The sequence below is a fragment of the Emydura macquarii genome, unplaced genomic scaffold (assembly GCF_026122565.2).
Source record: "Emydura macquarii macquarii isolate MOO-44397 ecotype Brisbane River unplaced genomic scaffold, CSIRO-AGI_Emac_v2 contig_587, whole genome shotgun sequence".
NCBI lineage: Eukaryota > Metazoa > Chordata > Testudines > Chelidae > Emydura > Emydura macquarii.
Genome location: NW_027130724.1, coordinates 7,951,928 through 7,969,266, shown reverse-complemented (window position 1 = coordinate 7,969,266; position 17,339 = coordinate 7,951,928). Strand labels below are relative to the sequence as shown.

The following is a 17,339-nucleotide window of genomic DNA, read 5'->3' as shown; positions in this document are numbered from 1 at the left end:
AGACCCAAACCATATAAAGGAGTGATCCACAGATTCTTGAGGGTTCTTCTTCTGCACTTGTAACCACAGAAAACCCCTGTGTCGGGTTTGAAGGACTGACTTCTACCAGGGCCCATGTTGGGATTGGGGTGAACTCTGGTAAGCTTATTTACATGTGTGTAGAGTCTTTCATTGTTTTAAGAATAAATGTGCTTACTAAGAAAGGCTTGTGATACCTTAGCTGTGGGCAATTATGCACTTTATAGCTTCTGAGGAGAAAGTAAAGCAGGCTGCTTTGGGAGCCTGAATTGCTGAGGAATAGGCAGAGAACTGTGCAGCTTGGAAAAACCCTGGTCAGGAGGGAAAGAGATGCAGTCTCCACCCAAGAGGGGTGATGGCTGAGGAGCCAGGACTCTGAAAGTGGGTGCCCTGTCCTTGCTGGACTACGAGGGGGAAATCACAGATGCAGTTGCCCTGAACTGTTACAGCAGCCAAGTGGCACTGCAGATTACAATGGAACAAGCTTTGGCCTCTGGAAATCGGAGTTCAAATTATGAATGGGTCTCCGGTGAACATCAATTAGATGGTCTCATCTTCAACATCACCAAAAAAAACTCTCTCATTTGATACATGCTTGCACCATGGGCAATGTCTTATCAGATGAGGGTGAGGAATCAGCACAGAGCATTTAAAATCACCTAGCTAAAATTCCTATAGCTATGAAAAGTTGCCAGAAAGGGTAAATACTCACTCTGCTGTGTCGCTTGTTCTTCTGACTTTGGTTTGGTGTGAGCAGGGATACAAGTCATTACTATGATTGCGCTTATGAGACTTGCCACTAGCGCAACGTATGAAGGAAAGTAAATGCTGTGAACAGAAAGAGCAGTTAAGATAGCCATACAATGGACTGAATTACCCAGGACTAATGCTGGGATCCTACAAACACTTAAGCATGTGCCTAACTTTACTCCTATGAATAACAGTAATAGTCCCAATGAAGTTATGGTGAGAAAGACTATGCATGTGCTCAAGTGTTTTTGAGATTGAGGCCTTATATGAACGTTCATGAGCTGACAAAGCTATTTCGTTAAAAAATGGCTTTTACCGCAAACCACGTTGTTGTAGTGCGTTAATAACAGGCACTAATGCAGTGCTTTTTTAACCTGTAAATCTGCATTTCAATCAAGCCTTTGGCTTGGAAGGGAGACGGTCACAGCGTGTTATATTCTTGTGTACCCAGGGAAGTAAATATTGACACCCTTCTCAGATCCTCCAGCCACCTGGCACAGCTTTCATCCCAGTGATAGGTTCTATTCTCTCTTAGCAGTGCAAGGGTGATGATCGGTATTTCATTGTGCTTGAACTCTTTTTGATGATTGCTCTGTGGATTATGTAGGTCAAGGCTGGAGGCAGCAGAACAGATTATAGAAATACCAGGCTACTGGGACATACACAACAACTATTTACACGGCTAGGTGATAAGCTGTTTTCACACTCTGCTTATGTATATTGCATATGTGCACTTATTCCTGGAAGCAGACACACAACCCTGGGACTGAACTGACAAATACTCTTGAAAACATATTAGGACTGGAGTGCTGGGGTCACATTGTCTGCTGGCAGAAATGGGCAAAATTCCACTGAGCTGTACCCATTTACACCAGCAGAGAATTTGGCCCATGGAATTAAACAACACGTATTAGGTAAGTAACTAAGATGTACTATTATCTGTAGACTATGCTTTATAATTTTTCTGCTGTCTCTGACCAGACCCTTTGATCTCACCTTGTGGGGCTAAAAATGCTGTAGAAAAGAGCCCTATATTGGTAGAGGATGGACTAGATATTCTAGTAAGTCTTTTCCACTCGTTTCCTATGACTTTTGCTAGCTGCCTCTGGAGTCTTGATCCCTTCTGGCCATTTACAAATAACTCTGGGAAATTCTCAGCACCTGTCTCTGCACCCTTTTTCCTTTGTGGGTCACCTATAGGAAGCTTTGGGGACAGGCTGTTTTTAGCAAGCTCCTTGAGGAATTGTGACTGGGTCAGGGAAGCCTTTTCCCTCCACCATAGCTACATCATGTTGTGAATAACTCAGCTAGACATTATAAGCCCTATTGGCCTACCAGTCTGAAGTGTTCTGAACTTGCTGGAGACTGGAGTCAAGCCTGTGAGGAACAGAGGACACATTATTCTCTCCTTCATGACCTCCTCAGGAGAAGGTAGTAGGCCTGTGCCATCCGTGGAGTCTCCGTCCAGTGGCTAGGACTTATTGAACATTCATCCCTTATGTTACCACTGCCTACATTTGAGCCAGGAGGACTCTTGGGATTTGCGTGATGAGTTCTACTAGGTGACCTCAAAAGAAGCCTCACCCTGGTTGAGCCAATAGGAGCAGCACTGAGCTGTTCTCAACTGGAAGAATGCTTAGTGAGGGGACTTAAAGGCCAACAGACTACAGAACAATGGTTAAAGCACAGCAAAACTGGTCTTCTTCCTTGCCCAGGGCAGTTAGGCATTTTGATCTTGAATACACTATGTTACCTCCTCTGCTGTATCTGTGACAGTGAGAGAGGAGGAGAGCTGAAAGGATAACCTTCTGGAAGGAGGACCTGTCCCCACAATGTTTGAGTACATCCCTACCAGTTCCTCCTCCATCTGACTTGGCGCTCTGTGTTTAGAAACCAGATATCCGTCAAGTGCTATCCTGTCTTTGCAGTGTCCTACATGGACTTTGGGTGGGAATCCTACATCACAGCTTGTGTCTTTAAAAAAAAAACTCCAAAACCTGCAATGCCTGAGTCATAAGAATTTCAACATGGGGGTAAGAGATGAATGTGAGGTAAAAGACATGTGCTGAGCGACCATGTAGTAACTAACTGGAGTGGCAAGAGCCTTTCTTCTGTTTACATTTTGTGTAAACCACTGAAGCTAAGTCAGCCTGCTGTAAACATTTATATTACAGGACTAGCTTCGAAGACTGGGGCAGTTCATAATGTGTCACTGGTGGAAGGAAATGGTTTCCCATCTGGAAGGCCCGTCCTTATACAAACTCGAAAACAGAACTGATGACTGTATGTACAGTCAGGGAGTACTGTCATGGTAAAAAGATTAAACCCAAAGGAAAATATTATCAATCAATGCTGGATGAAAAGGGTTGAATTCCTTCCCATCTTTCAGCCTAAGCAGTATCTGTAAACATTTTAAGATAACAGTATATCCTAAAATATACCGTGTTTCTGGGATGATGCAATGAAGGGCATGTACTGTACACTATACCTCAAGGAATCAAGTGGATTGTAGACTTAGGTTTAGTCTTTCCTTTTTGATAGCCACAACATCAAAAATATGTTGATGAGGGAAGCATGAATGTTGCTCACTGAGGAACACAGGAAGCATAGAGTTTGTGATAGATGGTGGCTTAAGATCAGAAATTCCACACAAAAACTTGCAGTTCTCTTTAGGAAAAACAAGAACTGCATATTCTATTTCTATCAGAGACTGTTGTTGTTATTAGAAAATTAGGATGAGGATCCAGTTTCTGGATAAATCAATGACTTATAGGGTACTCGAACAACACACTGGGCCTGATTCTGTTATCACTTGCCCTTGCTTTACACTGGTGACTTCAGTGGAGTTGCTCCTGATTTATACTTGTGCAAGAGGAGAAGGATAATTAAGCTATGGTCTACAATGCACATATACTACTTCAGCATAAACTCCATACAGTACAGAGTTTTGCATGCAAAGGGTTTCAGAAACTGCTGAAGTTTGAGTGTTCAGTACTGGATCTTTCCAAAACACCACATAACAATCTCTTCTTGCTGATTAAACAGAACATCAAAATGCTAATCGAGGCTCTCTGAACAGTCTTCACAGTGAAATGCCTTGCAGAACAACAGGATTCCAGTCATATGAATCACAAAAGAATAATGCAATTTCAGATCATAAGAGAAATACAAAATGATGCAGCCATTAGGAAAATAATCAAAATCCTCCCAAAAGAAGGGGAAGTTTTGACAATAGCAACAAGTGTGACAGTGAAATTGAAGTTGTTCATGGCTAGGCATGCCTGGGTTTGTGTGAGGCATAGATCAAAGACAAGACACTGTCCTCCAGAATTTTGCTCTTCTTTATTTTTATGCAAATCTAGTGTTTATGACAGCTGCCATGTTGCACCAGAAAATTTTCAGATCAACAATTTATTTCTGTTGGAGAGATTAAATTAGATTCTTGGTTAGGTTAAGCATGGTAAGTACTATCAGCTGGTACAGGTACAGCTGCCACAGAACCACCTGCAGCAAGGTTGTATGTCTGTTTGTAAGTCAGTGAACATCCCACTCATTTATAGTTGTAAAGAACTGGCTCATTTTGTAGAAAACAATTTATCCCCAATGTACTAACATCTGATTCTAGTCTTACCTACACTGATGTACATCTGGAGTAGCTTCAGATCTACACAGTGCATCAGAGTAGAGAATTTGGCCCCTAAGTTGGCTTCCATTGTAGCACAGTTTAGCTAATGATAAGATTCTTCCATCCACCAACCCCCAAAAACGAAAAAGAAGCCAATGAAGCTGAACGGAAAAGGAGGAAGTGGCCTCTTGTGGAAGTGCAGACAAAGTTGTAAGACGCATAAAAAGGAGTGGTTTCATCTCCTGCCTTACTGCTGAACTGACATCATTCAGCCAAAATAAGTATATATATATAAAATACACACACACACAAACTCCAATGCAGCAGCATCAAAAGATGAGACCTACAAGGAGATGGGCAAAAAAAGAAAAATTAAAGCTATCAGCAATAAAAGAACTCAGTGTGAGAAGCCAAGTCTAGGACTCAGGAGAAGACTATGAGTTATGAACTTTTGAATTTTAATCCCCGTTGTGTGACCCAGGACAAGTGACTTAAACAGTCTGTGCCTCAGATTCTGAATTCCCTGTGAAATCATGATGATAATACTTATTCAGATAGTTGCAGATATAGTTTATTATGCATGTAGTTGAATGCATGTCCTCAACCCAGTAACAATATTGCCAACCCCAGGCATTCCAAAATGATGAGTTAGGCCTCCAAAAATTATGAGATTGCTTAAAAATCACATCTTGCAAAATAATAAAATTTGGAGGATTTTTTTTAACTTCTGGGTTTTGAACGTTTAGGAGGGGGGTCACATTCTTGATAAGAAATTCTCAATTTGCACAGTATGAACTAGGAACAAAGCAGAGATTCTTACATAACAACCTGACTGCAGGGGCCACGGCTTTAAGAAATACACCATATATTGTGTAATTCACATTAAAATAACAGGGGTTGGCAACTTTGCAACAATAACCCCACTGCACAGAATCATAGGAACGTAGGGCTAGAAGGGACCTTAAGAAATCATCAGTCCAGCCCCCCACACTGAGGCAGGGCCAAGTAAACCCAGACCATCCTTGTTCTTAAAAACTTATAATTATGGGGATTTCATAACCTCCCTTGGAAGCCTAGTCGAGAATTTAACTACCCTTATCATTAGAAAATTTTTCCTAATAGCTAACCTAATTCTCCCTTGCAGCAGATTAAGTCCATTACTCCAACCTTCAGTGGACATGGAGAAGAATCAATCACTGTCCTCTTTATAACAGCCCTTAACATATTTGAAGACTGTTCTTGGGTCCCCCTTAGTCTTCTCTAAAAATTAAACATGCCCAGTTTTTTTAATCTTCCCTTATAAATCAGCTTTTCTAAAACTTTTTCCCCCTCCCCCCATTTTTGTAGCTCTTCCCAGGACTCTCTCCAATTTGTCCACATCTTTCCCAAAGCGTGGCACCCAGAATTGGACAGGGCACTCCAGCTGAGGCCTCACCAGTGCCGAGCAGGGCAGGACAATTACCTCCTGTATCTTACAGATGACACTCCTGTCTATATACTCCAGAATATTAGCCTTTTTTTGATACAGCAGATGACTCATATTCAATTTGTGATCCACTATAACCCCAGATCCTTTTCAGCAGTACTACCACCTAGTCAGTTATTCCCTATTTTGTATTAATACATTTGATTTTTTTCCAGCTTAAGTGAAGTACTTTGCACTTATCTTTATTGAATTTCATCTTGTTGACTTCAGACACTCCTCCAATTCGTCAAGGTCATTTTGAATTCTATTCCTACCCAGCAAAGTGCAAATAAGCACATTTACTAACCATGTACAACATACAAGGCCTACCTACATACACACTGATGCTCTGTCAGGGTTCTGCTGAGTTCCGAAGCACAGAACATACTGAAGACCACTAGAGGACTTACAAACTATTTAAAGGGATACTGCTCTGGTCCAATTCTGCTCTAAATTACACCCAGGTGAAGTCAAAGAAGTGGCACAGATTAACTGATGGAAAAATTGGGCTGACTAAGTTTAGAGCAAATGCAGATATTGTAAGGATTATACAGTTCAGGCAAGTATATACAGGATTCAAGAAGCATTAGAATAATATAACTCAGGCTTTATCAAACTTCAATCATATGAATGCATGTGCAATATGCTGAATACAGCCAGTGAGCATACATGGTGTGAGAGCAGCTACTGATAGACCGGCAGCTTGCTGCAGGGTGTAATATTTACACAGATTTAAGTCAAAGATATTTTAACTATTTCAATGCTGCTTTACACACCAGAAGGAAGTGCTATCAGTCTGATGACACTTAAAAACACTGCCACATTCCATGGAAGTTTTGGGAAGATCTAGTAAGGCGGCTAATAATATGAGATTTTGTGGTCCCACCACAGTAACAAATGCTACAAAGGTAGAAGAGTAATCAGTAAAAGGGGTGGTTTATGAGACTAGCCTGTGTTCTAAGTCTGACTGAAACATTCCGTGATAATCTTTCAGCCTCAGGTTCCCCATCTGTAAAATGTGGGGAGGATTAATAACTGTTTGAAAAGTCCTGTAAAAAAACTAAGCATTGTTAATAAAACTGTGTTTATGGTTCATGTACACTAAAGGTAAATTCAGTCACTTTCTGCTTAGCATTCCAACAGCTGCTCCTTGCTCTGAATGCAAAGTGCTGCAGATAATTTGTGTATTACTGCAAAATTAAATTTTGCAGCCACAGTTCATTTCTTTTTAGAAGGTTGCAGTTCTCACTGATCATTTCAGGATTCAGTGATCAAGGCATCTCTCTCCAGAGAATGGAATTGTTTTTATTTTCTTTCCTTTTTTCTTAATAAAGTCAAAGCTGAGCATGGAAAAAGTACAAATTGTTTTTTAGTGACTCACTCCTACTTCAAAACAATGCTGTATAAAGCTCACATTCATGACAGATCCAAATTCCTTGAAGAGCTCTAAGAAGACTTAAATATTCCTTTGACTGTGTTCCAGCACTATTTGCTCAAACACTTAAGCCTTGAGCGAGGGGCAGCTGTAGGTGAAAGAGGTTCACTGAACACAAATCCAGTTTGCTAAAAGCCAAGCACTGATGAAATTGTGACATCGAGTCACATTCTCCAAATAATATGTTTGTGTTCTTTACAAAACGGGGATGGACCAGTTCTTCATTAATGGGAGGCCAACCACATGCCTAATTACTCCATGATCGGTGAAAACTAGAGTAACTAGCATGCATGGTGGATGAGAAACTAAGGTTTAGTTCAAGAGGATGTTATTTTAGCTACTTTGACAGTCTTTCTTTGACATAGCTCAACTTTGATCTGAAAGATAGGCCCAGCATTGCTAAGTTTTCTGTGACAGACCAATGAATTGACACAAAATGTTACCCAAAGCCTGAACCTAAAGCCTACTTTATTTTAAAGTAAAAACAAAAAGAGTCCAACTTCATTTTTTTTAAAAATGTCATGGCCTATCATGTACACATATAGTTACAATGGGGCTTCTGCACATAAGAGTGGTGGAGGCAGAGGGAGATCAATTTGGCTGCCAGAAAGCTTCATGCTAATGTGTCAGTAGAGGTCAGTCAGTAGCACTCACACCAGTTTTATCCATGCCTCTCTACAGCCAAATTTTTCCCTCCTGTGAGGAAAAGACCCCCTCCTCTTATGTGGGATTATGCAGTGGAAATTCTGAAACGCCAACTCAGCTGTCCCCATGGAGAGAATTTCACATAAAAGCAAGACTAAAAAAACAACATGCATTCTCCTCCTGGCCTCCCTGTCTGAGCAAATGTTTCTGTTAGAATGGCATGCATGCAGTGGGGCTTAATACTAGTGAAAGCAGTATTAAATCCCATGCACAGTCTTTGAGTGTGGGAGGAGCTTGCTACAGAAAGGGATCTCCCTTCCATTTCAGTTGTGGTGATGGACCTGTCACAAGGATAAGGGGTGTTAAACTGCCCCCTTCCAATGGCCTTCCCCCACTGCATCATTGCAGCCCACTTTCCAGATGCTGCCCAAGGGTAGGGTTCCTTTGATTTTTTCATCATTACTCCTCTATAGACATATCCCTGTTAAATCTCTCAGCCACATGAGTTATATTTGAACTCCAATCCAGTGCTACAATGCATAGCTCCGCCCAGTCATCAGAAACAGGCAGGAGTGATGGGATTTGTTAATTCCCCACCTGAGGTGACTGGAAAAAGTTACAGGATGTTGATCTGGCACATTTGTTCTCCTGCTGAAGAGGGCTGTTGGCTTGGGGCAGGAGTGGCTTTCACCTTGAGTAAAAGCCTGGAGGCTGGTGAAATCTAGCTACCACTCACTTAGCACAAGCTACCTCTAATTCTCAGGTGAGTATCTACACAATTGATTATTTGCAGTGGCGGCCATGTTCTGGCTCACTTGGTATTTTTTGATTGAAAGGTGGCCTGTGTCATTTCACAGTTGCCATTTGTTCATAACCCTAAGCACTATTATCATTCAATATTTATTTAACAGAAGCGTCCAAAGGTCCAGAGCAAGATCAAGGCTCCATTAAGCTAGGCACTGTACAAACATAGGGGTAGATATGAGCCTTGCCCAAGAGTCTTAAAATCTTAAGATGGGTGTCTCTGTTCATAAGAAGCCTAGACCCGGAAAGGAAGGGTGTCACAGATCAGCACTGTCGTGCATTGGTGGGGCACATATAGGGGAAAAGACAGGGTCGGAACAGCAGTGGATGCTGCAAGTTCGAACTGAAGTGGAGTGGCAGAACTAGGGTTGGGGCAGGAATGGAACAGCAGATCACAACTAAGGTGTATTAACAGGGCTGTATCCTTAGCTGGCTTTAAGTGCCCTTTGTGCCATCAGCACAGTGAAAAGAGTTCTTAGTAAGGGCCAAGATTGGGTCCATTGTGTCCGAGTGACTATACAGAACATTATACTTCAGTACAGGATATTAAATTAAATACAGGGGCACTGCCATGGGACCTTTTATCAGAGGCTCTCTCTACATAGAGGATAGTCTGTATGAATTGCTATGAATGGCTGGCTATTTTAGGGGTGGCCTAGTACAAGGCTGTATGCCTTCCACAAGCATTTGCCAGAGAGGAAATCAAAACAATAAAAAGAGGTTGAGATAAGTGGTTTCTTCTGTAACAAGAAGCCTGACTATAACGCAGCCCCTGCTTCTCTGCGAATGAATGAAATATTTATGGCATGCTTGGGAGAATGCTATTCCTCAAGGCAGCTGAGAGTAGCATGTCTTTGCCAACCCATTTACTGCTTGAATCCAAAGCAGGGCTCTTCTGAGGAACTCTGTTAAATTACAGGAAGAGGCATATCAGTTACACTTGAATAAGATGTGGGTGGATTGCACATTTTGTCCATAATCCAGTGTCATTAATCTTGAGTGTCAATTATTTTCATTCACACTGCACTGCTGAAAGACCATATTTCAGAATGATATTTTGCTAATTCAAAGCTGGCACTTGTCTGTGTTATTACTGCTTTTCCTGATAGTGTGTCTTAGGCAGTTCCGCTTGTTTCTTTATCTGTGCACAGACGAACACCTGAACATTTAAATTCATTTACAACAAACGGGAGAATAAGCTTCCCTCTCTAAGAGCTTTTACCTAGGTGGCTGACTGAAGGCCTCCCTCTGCTCTCAGTTATATCAGTAGAGCCCTGTGCAGATACAAAATTTGGGTCCGCATCCATCCGTGATCTGCAAACATTGTCCACGGATAAAAAGTGGATATCCACAGATTTGCAGGGCTTCATCAGCTTGCTTCATCCTCCACGTCCGGAAAAGGAAGAAACCAAGCAAGGACCAAGGCAGGCTGATTTTAAGATTAAGGTTAAGATATTTAAGGTTAAGATACTGAACTGGGACTCAACATCTGGGTTCAATTCCTAGGTCTGCCACAGGCTTCCTGTGTCGCTTTTGGAAAGTCACTCAGTCTCTCTGGGTACGTCTACATGGGAATAAAAGACCTGCTGCACAACTGCAACTGGTCCAGCTCAGCTGACTTGGACTCGCGGGGGCTCAGGCTGTAGAGCTAAAAGTTTTGGTGTAGACATTCCCAGGATCCCACCACTCAAGCTCCAGTCCAAACCCTTATATCTACACAGCGATTTTTCAGCCGCAGAGCCCGAGCTCCAGGAGTCTGAGTCAGCTGACTTGGGCCAGCTGTGGGTTTATCATCGCTGTGTAGATGTACCCGATGTCCCAGTTCCCCATCTGGGAAAGAGATAATAGTGTTTCCTTATTTCCACCCTTTGTTTGATTTGCTTATTCACATTGTAGGTTTTTGGGGCATAGAGCATCTCTTATTAGGTGTTTTACAGTGCCTAGAACAAGGAGTCCCTCCGCTTGGTTGTTCTATAGGTGCTACAATTAACAATTTTAATGTCTAAACACCACCTGATGCATTCCAAGGTAAAAGGCTCTGGGGGGTTTTCGCCTTCCTCTGTAGCATGGGGCACGGCTCACTTACTGGTGGATTTGCTGTACCTTAATGTCTTTAAGCCATGATTTGAAGACTTTAATAACTAAGTCATAGGTTAGGGGTCTATTACAGGAGTGGATGGATGAGGTTCTGTGTCCTGCATTGTGCAGGAGATCAGACTAGATGACCATATTGTCCCTTCTGACCTTAGAGTCTATATTGACCTGGAATTCTAACTGATTATTTTTCTTTTCCAAACTCTTACAATTATTATAATTCAAATTCCTGGTGCATCTTTCCCTGCAATTATTTTACTTTTTATTAATAAAGGATACCTGGGGGCAACCAAAAAAGCTAACAGTTGTTGTGTCACCTCAGACTATAGTTTTGGCTTAATTCACAGGAGATTGTAAGGCTTAACTCATCAGTATTTGTAACGTGCTTCGAGATCACTGGATGCTATAGAAATGCAAATCATTATTACTATTTAGCTATAAATACTTTATATGCAGGAACATTTCTGAACGGAATGGCTTGTCATGTTATCTGTGTGAGGTCAGTTCCATAGTGGTTGGAACAGCTTGCAACTATGGAAAGATTTTTTTTTTTTTTATTAAGCAACAATCTTCCAAACTATTCTCACAAATTAGCCATCTGGCACATTATTTAAATAGTCTGGGTGTGCCATTGTGTAATCACTCCCACGTACAGCCTCGTTAGAAGGTAAGTTACAACTTACCCAGTGACTCATAACTGAACACAACAATTAATTATGTTACAGCATGTCCGACTTCATAAAATGCTGTAAGTCATGAAAGATCAAATAAGGTCAAACTTTGGTTTACTTTTACAAGATCTGTGATAGTTATGTGCTTCAGAGAAAGGGTACTTACTGACTCCATTAGAATCAGTGGGGTAGGAAACTGACTGAGTGTTTGCTACAATAATTTGGATTATGTCCACTACAAAGCAAGATCCAGCTCACAACATGGGTATGGATGAAATGCAAATTTTATACCAGCTAAATCAATCTGAGACATTTCTTGATCTTTACTCGCAGCATCTGATACTGGTCCCTTTTGTTAACAAGATACCAGACTAGATGGACCATAAGTCTGATCCAGTAAGGCAATTCCTATGTAAAGTTAGATGCTCTGCCCCATCATAGGCTCCCAGGCTAATAATGGTACATAGTGAAGCCACAGAATGTTGCTGTTTGAAATATGAATTTGCTCTCTCAACAGGACTCCATTCAAGTGAGTCAAATGCTCAAACTTATGTCTTCTCTTAAAAAACCTCAACCAACCAACTGTACTTTACATTCAGATAGCTATCTTAGTGTAAAGTCTTAGTGGAGACAAAACATGGGTAGTTTTACCTTGATGTAGCTAGTTGTGGTCATCCTCAAGTAGGGGGGGGTGGGGGGGGAGGAGGGGAGGGGTATAAGAATGACCAAAACTACCTGTGCTTGGTCTCCACTAGGATTTTAAAGTGAGGTTGCTAACTTGCTATAAAAAACCCTTTTGTGCAGCAAAAGCATAGCCTTAGAAGTGTTTTCAGCAGATGACTCCATTTCAATTTTACCTCAGAAGCAGGCATTTGCATAAGAAGAGTGAGTCATTTAATTTAAATAAGCAGAAAAGTGCAACCATTAATTAAAGTATAAGGCTTGCCTGCTTGGACAGGTTCTTTATGTACTAGCCATGAGGGGTCCTTCTGTTACTATATTTACAGAGCTTTTCCAATTAGGTATTTTGTTTGTCTGATTCCATAGTGATGATGGCTACTGCATGTTAAATACATTCAAAAAGCAGATTGCTCTGGATTTGATATTTGTGAGTTTACCCAACTGGCAATTCAGCATTAATTTTCCCCCTGTTGGTAGCACGAACACTCTCTATTCAATGGAAGGCTAAAAACCTCAAACAGAATCTTTTCCTTTTGGCCATCTTATTACCATAATAAAATAATAAAATTGGGCCTAAGGCACACTAATTTTATCCATATAAACACACACACACACACACACACACACACACACACACACACACACACACTGAAGTTACCTGGTACATCTTGTAGGGGTGAGTTGAGAAGAGATTTAGCAAAGTTCACAGCAAGCAAAGGTGTAATTGCAAGGTTGCTGCATGTTGTTGCTGTTTTTTTAAGTGGATTTCAGTGCTGCCATGGAAACTAAAATCCTCTACTCACAGAACAGACACAGAGTGGGCAATGGCATTGCAATCTTTCCTTCAACCATACCGCCAATGAACCTTACCTCTCAGTTGGAGGTACAACGTCTAGGGGAAAAGAGGCTCACTCATTCTCTAGAGCCTATTCAGTCCTTGGCCCCTCTCCTGAGACCACCCTGTCAAGGATACCAATTAGTATGATTGGTGTTATGCTGTACTATTATATACACCAGAACTTGACAGTCTTTCATCTTAATAGAGAGACTGCCTCATGGACAACCTCCCCTCCTATTCCCATTCTGAGAGGCTACCTCCTATCCCATTCATGATCAAATGACATTCCTGCAGCAACTACAGTTGCTTACATGAAAAAATGTTAGGAAAGTATCATTTTTTTTGCTGTTTTTAACTGTAATTTAGCAGTTGGAAACAAGGAGGGTTGAGCATTATGTGACCAACCTGTTCTCCACCCAGCACAGTTTGGATGCCTCTGATGCACACATCTATAGGGTCCATGACCAAAGAAATTAGCCACATGTATAGTCAGTTTTCACCCTATTTATCAGACTTGCATTTCAATCAGTCTGTTATTTCAAGAGTCAGAGACCCCCAACATGTTCACTTTGGAATCATATTTCTTTGCCACACATCTATCACCTTAGGGTGGTTGTACTTTACAAGGATAGAAGCTAGAACTAACCATATATGGCAATGACTGGTCATTATTCTTGAACATAGGGCCACAATGATGATGACAGATGGCTGCTTGTGAATGGTGATATCTTGTGAACGCTCAGATTTCAGCCATTTTTGGGGATAATTTTTTTAAAAAAAGGCTGGTGCACCAGCTGTGCCTGACAAATGCAAATGAGCTGATCAGGTGATTACAAGCCTGTTTGCCCACACGTTCACTACAGTTATACACACAGATTTTTTGTTGGGCGCAGTGAGTGAAATTGCTCTTTTTGCCAGCATGCAGGTATTTGAAAGTTTGACCCTAGAGGACCCAAGAGCCTGGAGCAAGTACAGATGTACAGAATGGGAGAGAGAAGTGGTAGTGAAGTAATACAAGGATGTCAGGGCTTTCCAGACCTGCTTTCCCCCACCAATTTCATGTGATAAGATCCAGGAAGAGTATGTGATGGAGCCTACACTATCTGATCCCAGATTGATATTTTCAGGGAAACTGTTCCTCCCAGCAATAAACACAAAAGTCCTTTTCTTTCTTAGATATATTAGGTACTTATACAGCTCGCATTATTGTGGTAGAATAATCACATCATCAAAATGAAGGGAGCTTGAGAGGTCATCTAGTCCAGCCCCCTGTGCTGAGGCAGGACCAAGTAAACCTTAGACTATACTTAACGGGTTCATCCAACCTGTCTTAAAACCTCCAATGATCGATTCCACGATCTCCCTTAGAAGCCTATTCCAGACCTCAACTACCCTTCTAGTTAGAAATTTCTTCTAATATCCAACCTAAATCTCCTTTGCTGCAGACTATGTCTATAGCTTCTATAGCTTCTTTGGCAGGCAGAGAACAATTGATCACGTATTTGATCACATATTTGAAGTAACTGAGCATCACAATCTTTAATGTCTTTATCCTCACAACATTCCTGTGAGGTAGAGAAGTGCTATTATTCCCCGTTTTATAGATAGGGAACTGAGGCACAAAGAGTTAGTGATTTGCTCAGGGTCTAACAGTAAGTCTTTGATGGAGCAAGGAGTTGAACCTAGATTTACAAAGTCCTAGGCTAGTGCCCTTCCCTGCCTTCCTCTTCCCATCATTAAAATCCATTTTATATTCTGACCCAGCCACAAAGCTAGTGAGATGTATGGACAGTGCACACATTTAACGGTTAAATCTTTGTAACACAGTTGTAATGTAAAGTCTTCAGGAGGCAGTTAAGGGGAGTCATTCTTTTGGGGTGGGGTTGAAGAATGAGCATTTAGGTCTGCTCCCAAATCTAAAATGATCCCAAGGGAGCCACATACACCGATTAAATCGGTGGGAGGCTCTGCGCCCTTGAATCCCACAATTCTCTGCTTCTTGCCTGAGCCAGTCCTACAAATATTAAGAGGATGTGCCAAAAAATGCCTTAGGACATCAGCTATATATAACCCTCTCCAGTCCCGATGAACACTGCTCCTCCCATGCATTTCTGGGAGACAAGGAGTCATTAAGCTTAGAAGATGCTATGTGACAGAGGCTCAGCAGCTATGAGAACTGGGCTTGTTGGAGTCAGTTGGAGTTGAGGGTGCTCAAGCACTTTACAAGATCTGGCACCATTTCAGCAGACTAGACTTCCTGTTTGCAGCCACAACATGAGAGCTCCCCATGGCAGACACCCAAGTCACACACCGTGGGTGTGATATTAATCAGTGTCGTGAGGATACTAGAATTTATCACAGCAGTTCCTCTTTAATAAATCAGTTAGCAGCAGCAGATGAGGTGTCTAGGAGAAAGGTACAGTGGTGTAAGTTTAACATCAACAAGATTATCTCTAGATTTAATTATAGCTAGTATTTAAACTGGCTTCAGACAGACAAAGGCAGTTTCAGACAAACCAAAAATCAATTAAATGAAACAAACAGCATTTCCAGATATGGTGAACAAGCCCTATATTTTAGATTGCTTCTTAAAGCAAAATGCTATAGCATTTGGGAGCAAGAAGCTACACAATAGGCTATTTTCCCATTGCTTTAAATTAGCGTGATGTTTGCACTGATTTCATTTCATAGATCTATTATTTACTTGTTAAGTGGAAACACTATAAAAATGAACCTTACAGAAAGATCGCCCGCCACCTGGCAATAAAATTAATCCAGAAGGAAACTGAAAAACAGCTGCCTAGAGGTTCAGCCTGCAGTGGTCTGGATGACATCCACAGAAATAAAGCAAAGTTACAAAGGTATGCTGATGGGGGAGGCAAGCTCAGTATTGAACCCTGTTAGGTGCACAAGAGAACAATTTTGTAACGAGATCAAAAGAAATAGCACCTCCTGTAGGTCAGAGCTAATGTGACTAAGACTTGCACAATTCAAAGGAGTAATGTGGCTGTTGTGTAGTGGGGGGAATATGGAGAAAGCTAATCCTCACTCCGTGTCCTATTCTTCATTGTCCTGACCAGCTACATTGGCACAAAGGGGCTGTAAAGTGGATGAAAGGCCCCCCATCTCCAGGGCAGCTCTGGGCACAAGATGCCGCTTGGGTAGCCTGGAGGAAGAAGCAGCATGTCAGTGGCAGGAGGAGAAGTGGCCAGGGCAGACGTGTACCCTGCCAATTCTGTACCTCAGGAAGGGGCTACTAAAGCAGCGTCACCACTTAGCTACCACCCTAGCTGTGCCAGGAGCTTCACTGGCCTCCACAGTTGCTGAATAGGAGAGGTGAAAGCTGTGCTCCCCTCTGTTCCTGCACGGCACATAAATCTGTCGTTATGTCATTGAGAAGCTTCGCCTCCTAATTCAAAGGCTGCATCCACTAGAAATCCCACTCATTCCTGCTGGTTGAAAGAAAAAGAACAAACTGAGATTGATTGGGCAGGATAAGCCTTGACATGTCTAGCTCCCCTTCTCTGATGGGTCCAGACTCCGCAGCAACATTATCATGGTTTGAGGAATGAGGATATAATTGTAAAGTTCAAAGCAATGAGAAAACTCTTTTTAGTCTTTCACTGCAAAGCCACGGCCTTGAAACGGAACTGAAACCACTCCAAGAGATAAGGTGACAGAGGAAATTAAACCATCCACGCCAGCTATTCTTTAGTCATATATTGCCACAGAAATAAAAGCTCTGCTTCAGACATTTCATACCGCGTTCAAGATAAGTGTTATCCCTCTCAACGACTTTGAACTGGGAGGCATATTTAATTTATGGCTCCCCATCAAAGTTTATAGCTACTTTCTCCCACTATAGTACAGCAGACGTTACCACAGTAACATCGTCCCTGACGGCTACAGAACATTGGCCTTATTGTATGGCTAGGTGGTATTCTTGCAAGATCCAATTCAGTTTTGGTATATAATTGAACAATGAAGTTTAGGTATCAATAACCTTGGGCTGAGATACTGTGGAGATGAGCACCATGGAAATATCCATAAATAAAATGTGAATCATCAATAAAATATATACCAAAAAGTGGGTTAAGATTTTTTTTTTTTGGTCTTTTAGTCAGTTCACTCCTCGCCTATTTGACTTCTGTGGAAGGGGTAGGCCCAGCCCACAAACAACAGTACCTGAAGAGGAGGTCAGAGGGGGAGAAGGGACAAAGACACACATCAACTAATAGAGAAATAAAATGAAGGCTGGGTGTAATAAAAGCTAGCCAGTGGTGGGCACCAAGCAGAGAACCCTTTGAAAGGTA

The 17,339-nt window shown here is 41.7% G+C and overlaps 1 protein-coding gene and 1 long non-coding RNA gene across 3 annotated transcripts in view; both read right to left on the bottom strand.

The window, feature by feature from the left end:
* Positions 1–17,339, bottom strand: part of SLC22A18 (solute carrier family 22 member 18) — an 84,802-nt gene that overhangs the window by 34,644 nt on the left and 32,819 nt on the right. For both annotated transcript variants that reach the window (XM_067540616.1, XM_067540617.1), the window contains exon 6: positions 731–846. In XM_067540616.1, coding sequence (XP_067396717.1) covers positions 731–846 — 116 coding nt within the window. The remainder of the gene's footprint in view (positions 1–730; positions 847–17,339) is intronic.
* On the bottom strand, positions 10,001–11,474 carry LOC137148095 (uncharacterized). The gene is made up of 2 exons (XR_010918437.1): positions 11,116–11,474; positions 10,001–10,171 (listed from the first exon to the last, which is right to left on the bottom strand). It is a non-coding gene; the product is annotated as an uncharacterized lncRNA (long non-coding RNA).